Here is a 21,897-nt window from a genome sequence, read left to right as displayed (position 1 = left end):
CTTCCCCCTCCTGCCAATGTAAAATACTTTATTTTTAGAAATAAAATGCATTTGTGTCTTACAGCAAAGGCTCTCTAATAATCCTGCAAGGCTGTGTATGTTAAACCGTGATATAACACCTAACCGCCTCAGCTGCAAATTTCCTAGGGCCTGCTCTGAAGTATGGCGCAGTTGATGACCTCCCTCTCTGGGCACAGAGATCTGGAATCCTAATGCAAAGCATTTTGCATGCAATTCCTTAGCAAAGCAGCAGTGGCAAAATCACTGCAACTGAAAAGGCTATAGAGGAATAGGAACACATTTAAGGGAGGAAGCACAGTGCCGTGAATAGGGCATGAAACTGGAAGTGGAAGGAAATGGATTCTTTCTCCAACAACTCACAGTGTGACCTAAGCGGCTCACTTAGTCTCTCTGTGATTCTATTTCCCCATCTCCTAAACATGAGACTAATGATACTCACCCTCCTTTTGAAAAGCACTTTGAGATCCTTGGAGGAAAACTCTCTTAGTACTAAAAGTATTATTAATAAAGTCCTTTGTAGGTTACTGCAGTTTTGCTGGAGGCAAAGAAGGGAGATATAGATCTCCCTTTAATCGGGTGTCAAAATGGTGATGGGTACAGGGAGACAGCCATGGTAGTCCTAGCTAGAGTCCCAAACTCAAACCACATTCCCAGAGTAGCTGGGAAAGGAATGGCTGAATTCAGAGTAGAACTGCTAAGTCCCCTGAAACCAGCACTAAAATAATTCCTTTCATGCAGGCAACTGGAAAGACTAGAAGTAGAATTCAGTTCAAATAAATGAAAATAAACATTGTTTTATTGTTTCATGCAAAAACAAATTTCATGGCAACACAAAATCTTTTACAGAATGGAATCATATACATATTTGGCATTGAAAACTTGACCAACATCTATACTTTCCATCTGCTGACCTCCACCGTGCTGATGAGCTAATTTTTGCAGTGCACTCATTCTGAAACCCAGTCTGTCAATTACTTTTCCAGTGTATAAGGTGCAGTACGCCACTCAAGTCACGATAACTTTTTTTTTATTGGTCTACAGACAACAAACCTAAACATTAGAGTTATAAACTTAAACAAGTAAATTTGTAGTAACTTAGAGCATTCTAAAACCAGAGCCTTTCAACTGATGTAATACAAAATAAATACCTCAGTGGTTAATACAAAACAGAAGATGAAGATACGTTTTGTTCATCAACTTTTCACTTCCTCCTCTTGAGGAAAGTGAGTTAAATTGAAAAACCTTTTAAAAATGAACTTCATATAACTGAATTTATACAGCAGTTATTTTTAAACAATAGACTAAAATTATAGGTTCTGTCCACCTTCCCAAAGCCCTCCCACCCCATCACAAAATTAGGGAAGAAAATATATTCTACTATTTCTATTAAAAAAACAAAGTTTCCATTCTATTCATTTATAACACAATGCAATGTTACAGCCATATTAACGGCTATTGCATTCAATACAGGAACAACTGGATGAAATTCTCTGGCCTCTGCTATGCAGGAGGTCAGACTAGATTATCTAATGGTTCCTTTTGACCTTAAAATATATGAATTTTGGTCTGAAACTTGGTCCAGATAGTCTATTTTTTTCATGTTTATATTTCTACCAAGTTTGATCATTTTTATGGTTATCAGGAGCCACTCCAAATAGTGGTTTCTGCCATCGGTAGAATTTAAAAACCAACCAAACAAAAAATCAGTCTCCTTTACAAAGCGGAATTCAGAGTAAATGGCTTGTGCAGGTTCTCACTGAAGCTTATGGCTAAACTCTCATTGACTTTAACTGGGCAGGATCAGGCCCTAAACATGGACCACTTTGGGTGTTTTAAAATGTTACTTTTTAAACAGCTGAGATATTGATAGAAAACAAACAATTTAAAAAGCCACTGTGCATGAAGGAAAAAAACCCACTTCCTATGGATTTTATTACATTTAAATATTTATTTACACAATAAACTGTAACGACTCTATTTAGTAAATGATTCATATTATAAATATACATATGAAATCACTTGTGTGCGTAATTTGTGGGCCAAACCCTGCATTACTGCTTTCCTGCATTAGGCACGGAGTAGTGGGAGAGAGAGGGGAGCATAAAGCCCACCATCGTTCTCCCAAAATTCTGGGCCTTGTTGGGCCTTGAGCAGTTTAGAGCAGCCCAATGGCTTCTGTAATTTACAATGGTTTTCCACGTGGTAACTCCTGTGGGTGGTTTCGTCACTGAGAATAGCTGGAGGGCAGTATGCTGTGGACACATCCCCTGCACCTCCGCAGTGGGATCTGTGAGGAGAGGTAGTGTGTCCTGTGCTACCAGAAAATCCTCCTTATATTGGGGTTATTTCCAGGGCAGAAGCGGTTGTCTCAGTAGTTTGCAGTCCCTTTGTGCCACCCTAGAAGAGTAAAGGGGCCACAGTGGATTCAAGAAGCTGGCCTGGTATCTATAACACAACAGTGACACATTTGCCTATAGTAACATAAAGAGATTTTTATACAATAGGCATGTGGTGTTGATTTGGCCTCGCTCCTCCTTCTTACTCTTCAGCTATATATTTGATGCCTCTATTGGGTTTTTCATTTAAAAAAAAAACTTGCTATAAAGCTAACAAAAAAGAGCTTAAACTACAGAGCCCCAGGTTGAAGTAACCCCTCAAAGCAAGGGCAGTTCAGAGGTAAGAATGAAAAACATAGGCTGACACCAGTCTTATTTTGCATTATGCCTCTTTCTATTTGCCATTAAGTAAATAACTGCTATGTAAGCTAAGGGCTGTCTATCCTCCCAGATTTTTAGCCTTTAACCTGGATTTTGTGGATTTAGGTCAGACCCGTTAGCGTTTTAGCTTTTTTTTCGTAGTTTATGAAAAATTAACAGGATCAAGGCAGAACATGAAACACTGGGAAACAAGTGACCTATTTAAAATACCTCGTGACTAAAAATACAGAATGGATTTGATGTCTAAATGCACTAAAGCTAATTGGTCTTCCTTATGCTAGTTTTAGAAAATGACCTTGCCAATTCAGGGCAAAATATTTGGAGCAGGAGAAGAAGGGTGCATTGTTTGTCATTTGATCATGACATGTAAATGGACTGTATGCCCATGTTAGATAAGATCACTGCTGTGGATATATCATGCTAAGTGATGAGGAATGATTGTAAACTTTGTCGCTTATTTTGATGCAAACAGAAGATTCTTCCTGGCTTTTCTCTGAGCACTCTTGAGATGGATATCCAACAAACGTTACTTAATGTCCTCCTATATTTACAATGCAGCTCTACCTACCATGGAAATTAGTCACAACCTAATTCTCCTTAGCATCTGATGCTATTTCTTCAGTACACTGTTTTCCTGGATGCTACCCTGTCTTTCCAGTATCAAGACACCTGGATAGTGTCTGAAAGGAGGAACCAAGCATGAGAGGGCAAGAAACCAGGGTTTGGTATTGTATATCTCGTTCTCAACTTTGACTAGTTTATCACAAGATTTGTGATATCTGTTTTTTTTTTCCACAAAGCCCCAGCTTCTGGAGTCAAGTAATTAAGTGACACTAAGCTTTCATTTACAAAAAGTTTCCAGCTCTACTGGTTGTGGAGAAAATGTGAACACTGAAGGCTCAAAAATAAGAAAGCAAATAAAAGGGACCCCAACTTATGTAGCCCGTGATCTGCATATATACCTCATAGCATGTCTCAGCTCTTCTCAACTCCCAGTAAACATATGATTCTGAATCTACTTTCCATGTGACTGGCCATCCTCCTTGAGTGTAACCCATTTATAATCCCAGCCCATCCATCTCATCAAGTGATAAAACTCTCCATTAGGCACCCCCATCATGGGGCAGATACTGTCCCTCTGCAACTTGTCCCAACTACAGTTGTCAAGCTCATACTCTGTTGCTGTCATGGTCCCTTCTAGTAAAGGTGGCTACTTTACCTCTAAAGTAGACTTGCAAAATTCTATTCGTGGCAGGTAATGTTTTTGATCAGGGGCATGTGCAGGAATTTAAAATTTCACTGCTTTTGGAGGGGCATGTTTTGTACCTCTGCCACAGCCCTGGTGCTGGAGGAGTTGTCAGCTCCCACCGCGGCCCCTGGACTAGAGGAGTTCTGTGCCCCCACTGATTAGCGGAGGGGCCTGTGTCCCTGCTTGCCCCTCTTTGTGCATTCCTTTGTTTTTGATGGGTAAGAGAGTCCTTTTTTCATTATTCTCCTCCTTGTGGTAACAGGTGGAAGAACAGATTTTGGGCCTGAACTAGTAAATTATCCCATCAGCATTACACGGGTGTTTGGTTTGCCTCTCTGGTGAGTCTGAGTGCAGTCAAGTCTGGCTAGGGGCATGGTTGTATTTTTTAAGAGACACTCATGGAAACAATTGGTTAAAATGTTCTGGGTCTCGCCTTTGCTCTCTCTTCTCTTTTCTTTTCTCATCAGGAAACATGACTGCAGTTCAAGCTGAAGGGGTTGGGTTACTTACTGAAGGACTTCCAGGTCCTTGAGCAGTTAGGCAGGCAATTAAAACAGGGCTGATGAATAATCTGATCTGAACTCCAATTCATTAACTAATCATATAAAATGAGCTGATACTGTGAGCTGAGGAGAAGCCCTGTTCACAAACTCGAGAGAGGTTCATTAACGACCCCTCTGTCCCCAATGTACTACTTTATGCCCTATCCCAGGGCTCCTTTTCTATGCACTTCAGACAATCAATGCACTGATGGTAGGAGGCTCTGTGTGACCAGCCTGCTCTTTTACATTCACTTGTTAGATAGAGAGCAATATATTTTCATTATCCAAACCCATTATGCTGCAGTACATCTGGAATGATATTCTGATGTTGCTAACATTTTTTGTTTCTTTGTACCTGGTACTTTGTCTGATGATCTGTGACCAAAACGGAAGGCAATGGAGTTAGTGATACAGCAAGTTTTGGTCTTACTATTTCAAGTTGTAAGAACTGAGTGCTACAGAGACGACATGTGCATCCCCTGGGGAGGAATGAGTGACCTTAACAAGCAGAGGTGGTAGGCCACATCCAGCAACCCTGGATCAGAACTGGTGTGATGTGGATCTTCGGCATAGGGATAAGGAGGATTTGCCTGACTCCAAGTAACCCCTTCCTCCAAACCCCTCAACAAGAGCACATAAGTAATAACTGACATTTCATTACCTGTAAAAACCCACCCACATCAGTACCCAGTGAATACAAAGTATAGCTATGCTGGAATAACTCCCAATGTTGAGACACTATTCCAGAATAAAAGTCACTGTTAAAATTGCAGAATAGTGTCTCGACATGGAGAGTTATTCCAGCATAACTATAGCAGAGTGGCCTATTCTGCTATGGCTCTGCCAATCAATTTCCCTGTGCAGACACGACCTGAGGCAGTTTATTGTACTGCCTCAGGAGCAAACCAGGAACCAATGTGCTGCTCTTTACTCAAGGTTCAAGGCAAAGCCATGGTTTAACCCTTAATGGGGATTTTCTTTTAGCCTTTGCTTCTGGAGTAGAAAGATCTTAGTTCCAGCCCCTTTACTCTTTGATGTCCCAAGAGGCCAAGGTATGCAGCAAAGACCCAACTGTGAAGGGTTAGGTGGCTAAGGATATATATAATATATTTTGCAACATTTTCACGATAACAGGGTTGGATATTAAACAGGAAGGTGGGTGTATTTTGTAGCTGGAAGGGGTTGGACAAAGACAACAGAACCGGTCTTTAGAGCTGTCACTTTAAAATACACCCACCTCCACTTTGATCTCCTCACATCAGTCTCTCTCTCTATATCTTGGGTATATTTAGGATACCTATCACCATGGCATCAAAGCACTGAAACACTCTGATTGAGATATCTCCTGGCCCAAAATAATTACATGCTATTTTACCAAAGTGCCAATTTCACTGTCACTATTTCCTTTCCCTGTCACTGCTCAGGACTCAAAGCATGCGTGTGTATGTAAGCAAAAAGCCCTCTCCTTTTTGATCAGCCTGATTCCGTTAGTGCTGTCACGATGCAATGGGAACAAGGTCTAAGCTCACAAGTGTTTTGATCACATTGAATATGTGGCACTTGTTTGGGGGTATGCACCATTCCATATTCAGTGTCATATAATGGATAGCTGTGTGGCTTTGCAAACTCGTGTGTCCACAGGTGATATGCAACCTCACTCATCTCACTGAATCTTGTCATCCACATGGAGAGAGGTGGTTTTTGTTTTGTTTTTCCATGAAAGGGAAGCTCCTGAACTGATGCTAATACAAGCTGCATCTGGCTAGTGTAAGTATGGTTTTGAGGAAGGACTTTAGTGGTTTATTCAGTTGGAATGGGTTGATTTTCAGAAGTGCCGAGCACCTGCAGCTCTCCTACAATATATCCATGGGAGCTGCAGATGCTCCACATCTCTGAAAATCAGGCCACAAAAAAATTCATGTTACCAATTTTCACGCCTTTGCATGGATGGCAGGACTCAGGAAAGGGAGAAGGGAATATAGCTTCACTTCCATTGCAGATTTCTCACTGGGTACCTAACTTTGTATCCCCAGAATGAACGGCGTTCTGTTATTAATAGTTAATCATTCTCATAACCTCTTTCTGCCTGAATGGAGTCTCTTGTGGGAAAATCTGCTCCAGCTACAGATTAACCTTACAAGGTGACTTTACCTCAACATATGTTTCTGTCTGAAGCTACTGGTGAATTAGTGTGTTGCTTCTTTTCTGTTCTCCTTCTTTAAAACTCTCTTTGTATGCAGACTACCCTAAACTTGCCTGTGAGTTTCCAAAACTACTGATGGGCTCTCCTTTGCTCTTTCACCCTGATCTTTTGAGGTTCTGAAGTTACAACACCATAACCTTCTAAACCCGGGGGTTAATTGCCAGTAATCAGAGATTTCAGAGTAGCAGCCGTGTTAGTCTGTATCTGCAAAAAGAAAAGGAGGACTTGTGGCACCTTAGAGACTAACAAATTTATTAGAGCATAAGCTTTCGTGAGCTACGGTTCACTTCATCAGATGCAATCAGAGAGGATCTCTATTGGAGCTGCGTTAGGCTTCCCAATCCATCACATCAGGCTAGGATGTTGATGAATGTGGGGTGTCATGAATCATGCTCAAGGCAAAATTGGAATTGACAGCCTCAAATCTGACATTTTTTTTTTTAGCTGATATGCCAGGAAAGGTATCCGCCATCAGTAACGTTCTATATAGACAGGTTTCTGAGCAGTAGCCGTGTTAGTCTGTATCAGCAAAAAGAACGAGGAGTACTTGTGGCACCTTAGAGACTAACAAATTTATTTGAGCATAAGCTTTCGTGGGCTAAAACCCACTTAATCGGATGCATGCCATGGAAAATACAGTAGGAAGATATATCTATCTATATTTCCACTGTATTTTTTTTTTTTTGTATTTTTTGTATTTTTTTTTTTGTATTTTTTGTATTTTTATTTATTTACTATTTCGTGAACTTCAACATGGACCCAGATTTTTAAAAATCCATTTAGGATTTAAACAGGGGGAAATAACATTGCCGCTGAATCACAGGCATCTAGGAAGTGCTGCCTATACTGTCCACAACTCAGAAAAAAACCAACCAACCAGCAGAAGCAAGATCCAAATCACATGACTGCAAGGACCCAATGACTGTCATAAACAGCTGCAGCTTAGTACTGATTGCAGGGCAGGGTTCTCTTCCCTAGAAAATTACCTCTACTCCCAGGCTCAAAAAACTAAAGCAAATACCCATCAAAGGGGAACTTGAAAATTCATCCAGGAACTGCCTGAATTTGATTTATGGTTTCTTTATCCTGTAGAGCTGAGAAAGGTAATGAACCAGAGTTTTGATCTCTATGGGCTTTCATAGCAGAAAGGATACCAAAAAAGGTTTAACTATTTCTGATATATGCATGCTTCTTCCCTCTTCCACTTTTCTATAAGGCTGGCTGCAAGATATTGGAGGATACCAGAGAACACTGGTTTTGCAGGGACCACAAACCCATTCCATGTTGGTCTGTGGTGCTTGCATCTACTCACTGGGGCAGTTTGGGCTGATGACATTTGATGCATTGCCATGACATACAGATGTGGCTTGCTGGATGTGAGTCAGATGCATTTAAAATGAGACTCTACCATAAAATTAGAGAGAGGTGCTGACCCCCATGCCAGTTCCTCAGAGGCCCCCAAGTTACTGGCTGGCCAGCTGCAATTATTGTGAGTGCCTGAAGGAGGCCTTGCTCCCCATGGAACTGGGGTCTAGTAAGTTCCTGACTGGATCGCTAGCTCTTGTAAGGAGAAGCCAGGGTGGTGGCAGGTTGGTGTGAGGTCTGTGGGGAGTTTATTTTATCACAGAGGCGAAAGCCCCATTTGAAAAGGAAAGCAATTGAATGGGAAGAAAACCTGTCAGTTCTCAGAAACGCTGCTGTAGTTCTTTTTGGTAGGGAAGGTCAGTTGCCCAGCCTGGGCAGAAAGATCCAGCGATGGGGTCTTTGGGTGCGGCGTCCTCCTCAGATGCACTGGGCTGGAGCTGAGTCGGTGCGAATAGAGAGCTGTCATGTCAGGGCCCAGGGTGTTTGCTTCTGGCTGGGCTGTCTGCTCAGTGTTGCCACCGGGATGGTTTGGCGATGGCTGTGAGCTGTGCCGCTTGGACGGAGGTGGGCTGTAGTTCTGAAATCGCACCGTTTTCACTTGCTGAAATGTGAACAGAACCAAGAGTTACTACTGCAGAAACACAGTGAGTCTCTTCCTTTGCTTTGATCTGCTGTGGCAAAGACAGAGGAAGGGCTGCTAGGATGGAGCACAGATACTTTCCCTGCAGGGGACTGGGTGCACAACAGAGGGGGTGTGAGTGCCCCACACTTGGGATGGTGTGCAGCAGTGGAGTGATTAGAGGCTTTACAATGTGTACTATACCAGGCGGGAAACATCAGAAGAGCATAGAGGGTACCAGAAAAACTGGATACCACACAATGGGGGCAATATGAGAACCTAGAGAAGCAGGATTGGATAGAGCATGAGTTAAGGTGGAGGAGAACATAGGAGAGAGGCTATGGAATGGTGGGGAGACCTCTGAGAGAGGCTGACCTCTAGCCTGAGGTGCCATTCACCCAGAATACATAACCTGATTTCCATCCTCTGGCTCTCTTTTACCTGGGACTCTGGAAAGATTAATCTCTAGCTAATATGCTAACCAGAAACCTGTGAGCTGGCCTCATTTTGTGGGACTTGTGTGGCTTTTACAAAGTTATTCTGCAGGTACCACCTGTAGGGAAAGTTGTCACCAGGGTAGTTTCACTCCTCGAATGAAACCATTTGGGTTTTTTTTACTGCAGATGTCAATCAGAAAACACCCAACCTATTCAGCAGAGAAGCAATTAACACACAAGCAAAGGGAGCCAGACAGCAATCTCAGAAGTCCTGGTAGGACAAGCCTGAGTTCTAATAGCCAGATTCGGAGCTCCTTACTCATTTCTCACTCAAACCCTCATGGACTCTTGCCTGGGTTAAGGTCTGGGTAAAGATGTGAGGATTTGGCCATAAGTGAACAGAAGACAGAAGAGTTCAAAATATCTGCCCCTGTGAATGGTTTCATTCTAACAACAATAAACGTAGGGTGGGGTTGGGTTGGGTGTGGGAGAGGGGGCAAAATCCTGAGAACTTTACTCAGGCACAAATCCCAGTGAATCACATTGGGAGTCCTGCCTGAGTATGGACTCACTGAAGTAAGGACCTCATGGGAACTGAACCATGGTGAATAGTCAGCTGAAACCTAAGGTCAGTCCCAGCAGGATTTTCTGGACTTTCCAGAGGTGGAGGGTCTGTGTATCGTTCCTTGCAATGATTCAGCCTTACGCTACCTTTTCGGTGCTGTTCCGGGAGGTATCTGGTTTCACCAGGATGGAGGGCGGAGCTGATGGAGGTGGCTTTGGAGCTGGCTCACTTTTTGCTGGGGATTCTTTGGCATCCAGGATCATTGAGCTACATACAGAAGGAGATCTGCTTTCACCTGCCCTGGGCACAAGCAGCAATGAAGCATCATGGGAGGCGCTTGGCCTGGCTCCTGGATCCGCCATGCCAGGGGTGACAGGGGGCTGAGAGGAGACATGCTGGTAAAGCTGAAGTTGCTGGGGCCGCACTGTGGCAACTGGAGTGCGACTGAGGGAGCCGACAACCTGAGGAAGAGCTCCGGGCTGCACAGGTCTCTGCAGTGATCCATCTGGGGAGAAAGATTGTTTTGAAGTCAATCGGAGATGAAGGTTAAAATAAATAGGTGCCAATGGGCAAATATGAAAATTTAAACAGAATCAGAAAAGACAAAAACTCTCATGTTCCATCCCTTTCCACCAGCTCTTGTTGGCTGCTGAGACCCTCCGCTGTCTGAGGCAGGGTCTGACTGAATTCCTACAGGTCTGCAGGGGCCTTTGCATGGTTGGGGGCCCAATATAAATAACAGATGAGCAAAAATGACTTCTTCCACTCCCCACACTTTGCAGGTAACGGATCGTGCCTTTTTATCTGAAATCTCAAAGCTTAATGAATTAATTTCCCAGCATTTCTTTGTATTTGTACAGTGCCTAGCACAATGGGGGTCTCAGTCTGGCTGGGGCCTCAGTATGCTGGGGCCGTACAAATACTCAGTGTGGTTCTAGAAAAGTACTATTGTCGTCATTTTCCAAATGTCAGGAAATGAGGCACAGAGACAATGTGACTTGCACTAGGCAACGCAATGAGTCTGTGATGGACTCCAGAATAGAACTGAGGAGCCAGAGTCTGGAGTCCTGCTCTAACCACTGGACTATACTCCCCTACTCTTTGTCAGTTTATGAAGGCTGAACTCAATCCATGGAATTTAAAAATAAAAAAGTCCTTAACTCTTCTGCCTTCTGTATGGCAGTGGGCAGGACAGGCTTGACGTTCCTCGATCCACCTGTATGCTGCAGGACCATTAAAGACTCTACAACTATCTCAGGCTTTGAGCCATGTTAACACAGCATAACAATATTGAGTTTCCATGTTGGACTCTTGCATCAACAGGTGAGGCAATGACACATCACACACTGATTCGCCACAAAATTCTACTACCCCTGCCCTGACAAATTGAAGTAGGTGGGTAGAACCCTAACCTAGAAGGATCTGATCCTGCCAGGTGCTAAGGTCCTTGGGTGAGGACCTTGCTTGCTGTGCACACTCAACTACCACTGGCTTCACAGAAGTGGGCCCCTTTTTTGCCAGTCAGCTAATCCCAAGCATGAGCCCTATACCTGAGCCCTCACTAGCAGGCCTCTCAGCTGTGTGACATTTGTGGTTTGTACATCACAGCCTACTCCATTTGAATGTTTACTTTATAGGTGATGCATGCTTTATTTCTCTTGCAATTTCCTGCTGCTTGAAAGATTGATTTTAAATAGAACCACAGTGGGGGAACAAGTCCTTTAAGGTAAAACAACTTCTAAGATAAATCCAATTTCGAGCCTAAAAACATTGACCGTGTCCTTTGCAAATGAACCTCACCCCCTGCCAGTGACTCTACATAGCTCAAGTAGCAGTTCAGGCTGAAACTATTGAAAAATGCATTGCTTAGTTGCTTAAATAAAGCTGGAGATTTATTCCATGGCAGTCTGAGCTGTCTGAAATAAACCTTGCCAACCTCATGGAAAGAATGCAACACGCTGAGCTCTGCATAAGCCTGTGGAAAGGATCCTTTTGTGTGTTGAGTCAGGAATTTGGAATAGCAGGAGCTGGGAGAAAGGATGGTCTTGTGGTTAAGGCAGGACTAAGAACAGGAGCCTTGGGTTTTATTGCCAGCTCTGCTATAGACTTCCACTATGACCTTATTCATTCTGTGCTTGTTTCCCCATCTTTAAAAGGGGTGCAATAATACTTTCCTATCTCATGCAGGCTTCTCTGATGCCTGATGTGGTGATATTTGAGGTGCTCAGCTATTACAGTTATGCCAATAAATAGATCTTATACTTCATCCTGATGAAGTGTGAGTATGCCCACTGGACTGAAATGCAACCACTTCTGGAGTAGAAGGCAGCAATCAACAAACAGAGAGAGCAGTAAGGGAAGATGAGGGTCAAGGACACGGGTCAAACACATACTCGGACTCAGAAAGTGACATCTAACCCCTTGTTTGCACCCAAAAATCCAGTAGTGAGATGTCTAAGTGCTGTCAAATGCACCCACAACTATGTTTGTTCACAACATTTTACCTGCAGTTCTTTGCAGGTACAAAATCAGAGGCCATGTTGAAGCTCTTTGAAAGATCAAAGCTTTAAATTCTGGAGGAGCCAAATTGATCCCTCTGTAACTCCCATGACTCCAGCCCTAGTGCCTCAGTATTTAAGGACTCCTGCAAACCCCACTTCCTCTTACTTTAAGCAGCTTGGAGATCAGTTAATTTAACAAGGAGGGACAAGGAGTGGAAAATGACAGCGCAGATCTTGTCAGCCTATGTGTTTTAACCAGGATGTATTTGACCTTTAAACCATCTCTCCTGACAGACCCCCCAGTCCATCCACCTGCAGGTTTTACACAAGACTAAGGCCCGGCCTACACGTAAAGGTTAAACTGACAGAGCTATGACACTCAGGCATGTGAAAAAAGAAAAGGAGTACTTGTGGCACCTTAGAGACTAACCAATTTATTTGAGCATGAGCTTTCGTGAGCTACAGCTCACTTCATCGGATGCATCCACCCACTGGACTGTCAGAGCTCTGCTGATCCAATCCCTGGGGGAGATGCAGCCGGTCGCCAGAAGAATGCTTCCGTTGACTTAGCTACTGTCACTTGGGGAGGCGGAGTTCTTACAGCAACGGGAAGAACTCCTTCCGTCGCTGTAGGCTGCTGCTGTAACCCCGTAGTATAGACGCACAGCTATAGCACCATGGCTATGCCACTGTAGTGCCTATCACGTAAACATTGCCCCCGTAGGCTTCCATCCCAGCTGGATGCGTTCTATGAAGCGGCCAGCTCTAAGAGCTGTAGCATGTTATTTATTACCAGTATTACCTCATTTCTGAGTCTCTGTTTGTTAATTAAAGGCTCCCAGTACCACTTGCCCACCTGGGAACACACTCACAGGCCTGTCTTCGCCCTCCCACCAGAACTTACTCTTCCTAGTACTGCCGCGTCCTCGCCTCAGTGATGTTTGTCCTGAGGTGGCCGGCACAGCTACGTTTCTCAGTGGCGAAGACAGCACCGTGGGCATGAAGGCTGATTTCAAAGGCCTGCTTTGCCTTGGGCCATTCTCTGAGATGCTCCCCTGGGAGGAGAGTGAGCCAGTGGATAATGTCCAAGTGGCATACAGGGAAGGCATCCTGGATTCAGAGAAATTGGGTGACTTCCTGCTGGCAAAGGGGTTGCGGGGGGAGAAGGAGAAAGAGAGAGAGTTAATTAAATATAGCTACAGAGAGGCACAATTCAAATCCAAATCTTCAGTCCCCCACACAGCATGGTGTATGTGTTTTTTTGTTTTCTGTTTTGGTTCAGCCCATTACAAAGAAAAGGACTGTTTGCAAAACTGTGGAGCCAGATCAGAATTTTTAACAGCCCATCCGTCCCTAGAGTTCATCAGGTTAAAAAAAATCCTTCTGGAATCCCTGCAGTTCACTTTCTGGTTCCATTAGAGCAATCATTCTCAGCCCTATTGCTCCCATCACTCCCACATGCCCACTTTATACCTGGGCCTTCTCAGACACAACCTAGAATCATTTGCAACAGTTCCCATGGGGTGCCAAAAGGAAGGGGGGCTTTTAGCGGCCAGTGTTCTTCCATAATGCCAGCAGGGGACATGCCAGGTAATTATTGTGTGGAGCTGCAGCATTTGTCCCACTTACTAATGTGTTAAGCAGCACAGAAGCCATCGAAATCTTGCAGACACGGTCATATGTAAATACTCATCATAGGTTTGCACTCCGCCCATTGAGTTAGGGAAGGAAAGCTATTGTGCTGTAGGTAGCTTAACATGCTCTGAAGCTAGCTTGGTGAATTAACCTCACCCGGTGTTCTGGTCTGATCTGTGCCTCTCCAAAGGGAAATAGGACCATTTCAGTATTACTGTAAAAATTCCATGCAGCTAAAACATGCTCGTTTTGCTCATTCGGCCTGTGTCTGACCCATTGTCCTGCACTGAATGAGCTGGGCAAGAGAGCCCATTGGCTTGCTGACATCACACCTTGGCTCTTGGTACAGCTCTCACCAGAAAGCACTAAAGGGAGCACAGTGATCCTTAAGGAAAAGGCTGTGGCAGCTTTCATACTCCTTGCCCTTCTGACTCTGGTTGCCCAGCCTCTGTTCGGGCCCCATTGCGAGCAGCTGTCACTTCCTATTATTCCTCTCCTCATCTGCTTTCCTTGGAGAGGGCATGTTGGCTTTTTCATCTAAATCCGTTAAATTGCCATAAAGGCCTTCAATCTCCCACATCAGCGTGATGCTTAATAACCCTCCCAAATGCTCCTAATTCAGTGGGAAAGTCAGCCAGGGTAAAGGCTGTCTGCTAACTCCTCTGAAAGGGAAAAGACGGCTCCTTCTGACCCTTCTCTTTCCCTTCCCATGACTCTCTCTGACAGTAGAAGAATGATTTATGGTTTAATAACAGAGTGGCGATTTATCAAAATAACTGGCGCGTCAATTTATTATGATGAACTGTCCAAAGGAGGATACAGAAGAGCAGCTCCCAAATTGGTGCTTATGGCTTAGGTGACTTTAGGGTAGCTGGGCTTTGTGTTGGATTGTTTGTTTGCTCTGTTTAGCAGGGAGTTGGGGCCATGGTGTTATCAGAGGCTGTATCACAGAGAAATGAGTCAAAGAGACAAAGAATAATCACTGGCTCCCTTTAAATCAGGGAGGGCTAATGCTGGGATCAAAGCAGCATCATCATCTTCAGTCTGAACTGAGAATTTAACACAGTGAAATATAAGCAGGAAAAGAAAAAGGAGCCAGAGTCTATCTGTCAATGTCAGAGATAATGTGGAGGGAGTTAGGCCACCATTAGGCTATTTCAGTGGGTCAAAGCTTGAGTTCCTTGATAAGTTTTCACATAGTCCAAACTGAGGCACACTCCCATAGCTGATCGCTCCTTCATCCAAAAGGCAGCACCCCTTCACACCATCCTGGGGCACTGGTTCAGGAGTGACTCACCAGACAGGGAGCCACCTGCAAATCCCCAATACCTGCTTCTCACACCACCCTGGAGTTTGTAATGTGTCTGTGGCTTCCCAGGACTTTGCAGTCTCTAGGGCATGCTAGCTGCACTGGACTTCATGGCCATACATTAACATAGAACTCAACTTCTGTTGTTAAAGCACAGGCATCTTGGGCAGGAGCCAGAGGCGAAGCTCATGTTATCCGTGTATCAGAATTCTGGCTTATCTCTGCTCTGCCACTAGAGGGCAACACACACCTTGAGCTGGTCTGACCTTTCCTCAGTGGTGAGGTACTCAGTTCCTGACAAGGTTTCTGAGATAGGGCATGCTATCCTTTTGGAACTAGGAAGTCCCAGGCAGTTGTGTGGGTGACTGCCCAGCTAGGATTAAATCCCCAGACCTCATTTTCCCTGTCATGTGTGCTGAGTTTTTGAACTAGGCATGAAGGGTTTAAGCAGTTGGGAAGCAGATGCAGATAGGGCTTGTGCACCTTCCAGGCCTGACTGCTGTATCTGAAAAGTGGGGGCAACAGTGGGGGAAAGTCTAGAGGACAGAGGGTCTCATTCCCCATTGCTCTGCATCAGACAGGGCTGTTTACACCAGTGTAAAATGCTCCTAGACCAGGATGGGAGTGTTTTACTTCACTTTGCAGTTGGGTAAGTGACTGTGCAGAGTGCAGGGCAATGATGAATCAGGCCCTACGTTACACTGCTCATGATCCAGAAAGGATGAGCTTTCTCGTTGGACCCATTTATATGAAATCAAGATGGGGAGAACTTTTGTTTGGGGAGCTACTCCTAGCGCTGGTGTGGGGCAGCCCCTCCTGTGACAGTCTCCTTTCTAAGTGCTGACCAACCACATCTCAAGGTGCTATCTATTGACATCTATAAATCAGTCAATCGGATTTGTATGGCACCTATCACCATAGTACCGAGCACCTTGTAATCTTTCATGTATTTACCCTCACAACACCTCCCTGGAGTAGGGAAGTGGTATTTACCTGAGTTTTTATGGCTGCAGGTACATGCTAGAGTGCTTTCTCTAGTCCAGTTTTGAATAACCAAAGGGTGGCACTATTCCCTTTGGCAGACTGCTCTGCAAACCAATAGACTCCCTCCTGGCACTCCCTCCCATCTCTGACACTCAAGCTTCATTTTCACATGCATTACTTCATCTCCCTATTCCTTGGATCAGCCCAAACAATTCCGCTCCCACCGTGGCATTCACACCCTTGAGTGATAGGCTGTTGCATCTGTAAAAGGGGCTGTGCTGCTTTGATGTGGTCACAGATGAAAGGAAAGTGGGTAGGTTTGGAAATCATCCCCACAAGTCCTTAGCTGTTCATCTCTGCAGGTCGCTCTCCCGCTTTACTCTGGTGTCCATCCCTGCCTTGCTTGTAAGAGAGAAAAGAAGCTGAAGCAATCCACAATGCATTTTTCAGCAGTGGAATCTCTGCTTTAAAAAAAAGCCATGATGTTCCTAAAAGATGTTGCCTAGGTACTGACTTGACTTTAGGGGGTTGCTAATGCACATTTTTATATCGCTAGGTCAACACCTTCCAACGCTTGGAGCAAACAGCTGCTCTGACGACAGTGCTTTGATTCCAGTAGGGTCTTGAAACAAATATAAAGGGGATTCTTTCTTGAGGCCGCTGGGCACAGAGAGACCCTGTGGTTCCTGATGGCTCTTTGGCTCCAAAATAACTAAGCATGTTGCCGCATGTTACTAAACAGGGTTTCCTTAAATCCTGGAGTGGACTGAGCAGTATTGAAAAGGGCTTCTGACTGCATTACACTGTTGACATTTCAGATTCAAAAGAGACGAATGAAGGATGTCGCCATAACTGCTCATTTGTCCATCTTATCTGGATCATACGGCAATTCCTGTGAGGACCCTGATCCACCCAACTGGGTATCTTACAGCTGGTGGTGGCCAGTGCCTGATCTTCAGAGGGAGGTGGAAGCACATATAGCACATGTGGCCAATGGCATAGTACAGAAGGGGATAATGTGAAATGAGATCCAGTTATTCCGGAGGGGTGGCAGCAGGACAGCATTCCATATACCCATGGTGTTGACAGCCATGATTAATATTCTAGGACAATCTCACTGTCCTGGAGCCAGGCAGTGAGCTTCTTTCATTATATCCCCCCCAGGATTACCTACTGTACCACTCCTTCTACAAATACATTATTTCACATAAGGAAATCAGACCTGAAAAGGGGAACAACATAGTTACTGGGGAAGATCCCAACTCTTCCAGTGACCAATGACATTCCCCTGAGCCAGCCTTCGTGGTACTTCCCGAAAACACGAACACCTTCTCCCTTCTGCAAATCCAGCTCCTCCGGTCCATGAGCAGTGTAGGAGTGTAGAGCGACGCACCTGTTGATACACAGGAAATTAGAAAAGCACAGACATGCACTATGGAAAAGTTGCCTCCCCCGTGTGCGGTAAGGATAGGAGATGACACAACAATCCTGTTTCTAATCATTCTGGGAGCTGATGCTGTTGGTTCTGTGTGAGCAGAGCCTATTGCCTGAAGCATCTTCAGCTGGCACTCGCATCATATATCTGGGTGCTGTCATGAATGTGGAAAGGCTTTGTAGGAAGGTAACTGCTTACATCTTAAGGCCAGGGGGGATATGAATAAAAGAAAAGCTACCAGGAATGAAGCAGTCTTTGTCAACATTTTTTGACCTAGAACTGTCAGTCTCAGCCAAAGGGGTCCAGTATTGGGGTTGGAGGGGGCTGTTTTTATTCTCCAACCGTGAATACTCCACTGAAATAACTGATTAGGGATGGAGTTATGCGTCTTCCAAAGCAGAGCAGCACTAGAGCGCAGGTGAGGTGTACCACCCAAAAGACTGTGTCAAGGAGGCATTATATCTTTGAAAGGTACAATGGGATCAGTATGTGGTCAGCAACAGGACTTGTTAACCTGGGTCTTCCTGCCAGCTTTTGTTGGTTATAATCTCACCCAGACACACCCAAAGGGACTGTGAGCTCCATAGAAAGCATTAGCCAGATACCCGGCCCCATCTACTTTGCTTTCCTCAGCATGTACTGCCAAGTTATGGCTGTCTCCTGTACAAGTGTTTGGGGGCTCCCTGCAGCCTGTCTCTCCTGCTTAGCAAACCTGCTCAGAGAGCTGTGTTTAAAAAACAAAACAAAACAAAAAACCCCCACTGATTCTAGTTGTGTAATGAGATTGCTTGTTCTCAGCAGGGGTCCTCATAAGACAGAATGGCAAAAAATAAGGAAAACAAAACATCAAAAATCTCATCCACCTGTTTTTCAATTTTACCCTTTTCCCAAGGGCCTGTGGCTTTTTTTAAAAAAAGAACTTTTATTTGTCTCCAAGGAGACACACATTTTATCTAATTGCATTGGTTTTTTTTTCTTCTCCCAAGTGGGATGTGGTCTGTTTTCAAATATTAATCTGAGTAGCAGATGCTACAGCAACTATCATCACCTCAAAACCAAGAGTTATTAAAAAAAAGGAGACTGTCAAGGACTTTTTGCTAGTTCTTAAAAGCGATTGTTCTCTCTCTGTTGGTCATAACACCCATTTGGAAGTTTGAAATTGAAATGTCTTTCCTTATAAGAGGATTTTTCCTTCTATTATTTGTGCAGATGGGGCTAAATTCAGACCTGCTCTAACTCCCCAGTGGTTTATTTTTTTTAATTGAAGTACCGCGCTTAGGTGGTAGCTTGCACTCATGCTAGTTTGTTACTGTAGGTTCTGAGCAATGAATGGTCCAGATTAGGGACCCAATCCTACCAACACTTCAGTATGGCCCTAATTCTGCAAATTCTTCCACATGTGCTTAATTGCAACCCCTTGTATATTCCCATTTCAGGTCATCAGGATTACTCATGGATCTAAAGTAATCATGTGTGTAAATCTTTGAAGGATCAGGGTCTGTGTATGTAAGTTTATGCATGAGAATAATTCAAGGTTATACACCTTCCTAATAGATATTTATCTTTGCAGGATCAGGATCTCGATTTTCAATATAGAACTGCTCATGAGCAGTAGACTGCATTCATGCTTGTTTGTTGTTGTAGGGTTGCTTATCATGAGAGCTAGGCTGCTGATTCTTGTCCAGGAGACAGACAGACAAAACAACTGCCATATATTTATTTGCAAATTTTAACTCAACATGTATTTTTCTTTGAATGATTTGTTGTAAAAAATCAATTAACTTTTAAATCGTTTCTTAATTAAAATAATTAGTTAAATTTAAAGAGCGTTTCAGTTCACTTTTAAAGAATTTTTGGTTTGAAAATGTAGAAACACATCAGTAATTCAACAGGCATTGGAAAGAGATAAACAATCAGGTACAAAAACCCACAGTGTTAGGATTGTAGTAACTGAAATATGAAGATCATACTAATTTAAAGTGAGCAAAAGCACTCGAAATCTATGAAAAGCCCTTGTGTGCTGCCAATATTCTATCTTTATTTTTCTACAGTGCTATGTCCTTTCACTGGCCTAAGAGTCAGGCTGTGAGTTCAAGAGTTTTACTAGGGCTCAGTGATCTGGTGGCTAGAATGCGTAAGAAAGAACTAGGAGTCCAAAGAATCACAGCTTCTAATCTGATTTTAGCTCCTCATCAGCATGTTACTTCAGGAAAACACTTAGTGTCCATTCTGCGTTGGCTGGGTAAGCCCCCAGAAGCCCCACTGAAAATGAGATGCCATATATCTGAGATGGGCTTTCACGAGTCAAGCTCCCTGCCACCCTCTGAAACAAAAGCAACAAAGTTTCAATACTCATACGTACATATTAGCTGATATGTGTTGCTGAAGATGCGGAAGGGTGACAATGGCAGTTGAGTGCCCCAGGGATCCTGGTGCAGTATAATAAGAAGCGCTGACCTGCAATGAAAAATGGAAACAAAGTAAGTTGAATAAAATGACCTTGAGTTTAGGCTCCCTCTGCCATCGGAACCCCACTGTGAAGAGTGTGAAACGACCCCACAATCATTTGCCACCACAGCCAGGAAACATGCCCTGTTCCACAAAAGTGTTCTGTTGCTTTATTACCCCAGTGGCCTTGAATATCACAGAACTCTGAAACAGAACGGTTTGTGTAGGGACGGGGACAGACTGAATTCCAGCCCCGTTCAGTAGTGATTGCTGCCATCTCTTCAGTGGACTGCTGTCTCAATTCATTTCCTAGTGGACAGGTTATCTACATTCCAAACCTCTTGTCTACATCACAGTAGATGCCCATGGGCAACCTTGCTGTCAGTCACAGCAGAGATGTCCAAAAGCTGCATGGGTCATGGAAACTTAAGCTACTACCCGTTCATCTCTCAAGGTGGCCTTTCTACCTCAACGCTGATGTACATAGGTGGGTCAGTGAGGAGGAAGCTTGCATTGTCACTGCCCATGCTATGCCATTCTGTGAGTAAAGAGTAGTGTCTAATTTCGAGGGTTGTCAGCCCGGCACCTTTCACTAGCCCCCTAGTGGACTTGCACTCACACATAGGGCCTGATTTTCCCGACTTACACTGGTTTTACAGCTATGTTACTCCACGGCCTTCAGGGGAGCTATTCTTCATTTACACTGGTGTAAGTAACAGGATAATCAGCCCCACATACTTTAAAATGGAGGCAGAGTAGCGTTTTGCCTACTTCTGGAATTCAATACATCATCATGTTTTGCTTCAGTTCTCCAGCTTATGCGTGGAGCTGGTTCTGCCCTTAGTGCTACTGCTGCATGGCACAGAAAAATGGCCAGGTAGATACTTTCCTATTGCTGGCAAGGTTCCAAGCTACAGGTTTATTAGGAGTGCTAATCTTGTGTTTGTGGAGATTTTCAGCACACTGATTAAACAGAATAAACGTCACCTAACAGCCATGACTTTCAAATGTTATGTCTGAGCCTCCAGTCCCCTAAATCTGTAATCATGGCTGATCATATAAATATGAGACCCACTCAAGGGTGGTGGAGTTCATTCCTTTTTTTGTTTTTTTTTTCTCTTTCCTTTTGGATTACTTCTACAACAGAGCGAGTCCTTGATTCATTTGTTGGGACTGATATGCACTCCAGGCATGAAACCTAGAAGGGAAGAGGAGCTGGCAGGGGTTGACAAAATGTTATTTAAAATCACAAGTGTGATAACCAGGGGGAAGAATGTCACCTCAGTCAGGTGAGTGGGACTATATAATCATAATTTCGTTTACTAAACTCCAACCAAGTGTTTGGCTGTGTATGATACACAAATAAGACAGTCCTTGTGTCAGGGAGCTTGCAGCAATAACAGTATTTATTAATTATTATTATTATTATTATTATCTGGTATTTATAGGGTTGCATATCATCCTAAGGGATCAAAAAGCATTTCACACATACATACACAAAGCTCCACTGACATGCAGCCACTTCTGGGGTGACAGGTGATAACCACATGGCACACAGCAAGCTGCAGAATAGTTTGGGAAGTGGGGTCTTTTAGAGGTCATAATTCCGCAAATGATGTGACTATTGTTGAGGGAACACCTCCTTCCTGCCACGGTCCCAATGTACCAGTCATCCTAACACCCAGTATGCACTTTTCTCATGTGATTCTCTCATGTTGGGGCGAGGGGCCTGAATCTGTGACTGTTGTCAAAGCAATTGTTGGTGGTCATGTTTAATACAAGTCCCTTCCAGAGCTGCTGTTGAGGCAAAAGTTCCTGCCTAGAGATTTCCAAACGCTGCTGCTGCTGCTTTCACCACCGATGTCAG

At 44.0% G+C, this 21,897-nt stretch overlaps 1 protein-coding gene across 1 annotated transcript in view; it reads right to left on the bottom strand.

Annotated features, from left to right (window-relative positions):
* Positions 1–7,498: 7,498 nt before the first annotated feature.
* Positions 7,499–21,897, bottom strand: part of SH3RF2 (SH3 domain containing ring finger 2) — a 72,716-nt gene continuing 58,317 nt past the window's right edge. The window contains exons 6-10 of the mRNA XM_084636777.1: positions 19,945–20,039; positions 17,370–17,540; positions 13,124–13,356; positions 9,865–10,223; positions 7,499–8,698 (exon numbers count right to left, since the gene is read on the bottom strand). Coding sequence (XP_084492903.1) covers positions 8,411–8,698; positions 9,865–10,223; positions 13,124–13,356; positions 17,370–17,540; positions 19,945–20,039 — 1,146 coding nt within the window. The 3' untranslated portion in view covers positions 7,499–8,410. The remainder of the gene's footprint in view (positions 8,699–9,864; positions 10,224–13,123; positions 13,357–17,369; positions 17,541–19,944; positions 20,040–21,897) is intronic.

This window comes from Lepidochelys olivacea (genome assembly GCF_965140295.1).
Source record: "Lepidochelys olivacea isolate rLepOli2 genome assembly, chromosome: 8".
NCBI classification, from domain to species: Eukaryota; Metazoa; Chordata; order Testudines; family Cheloniidae; genus Lepidochelys; species Lepidochelys olivacea.
This window is presented reverse-complemented; position numbering and strand designations above follow the sequence as displayed.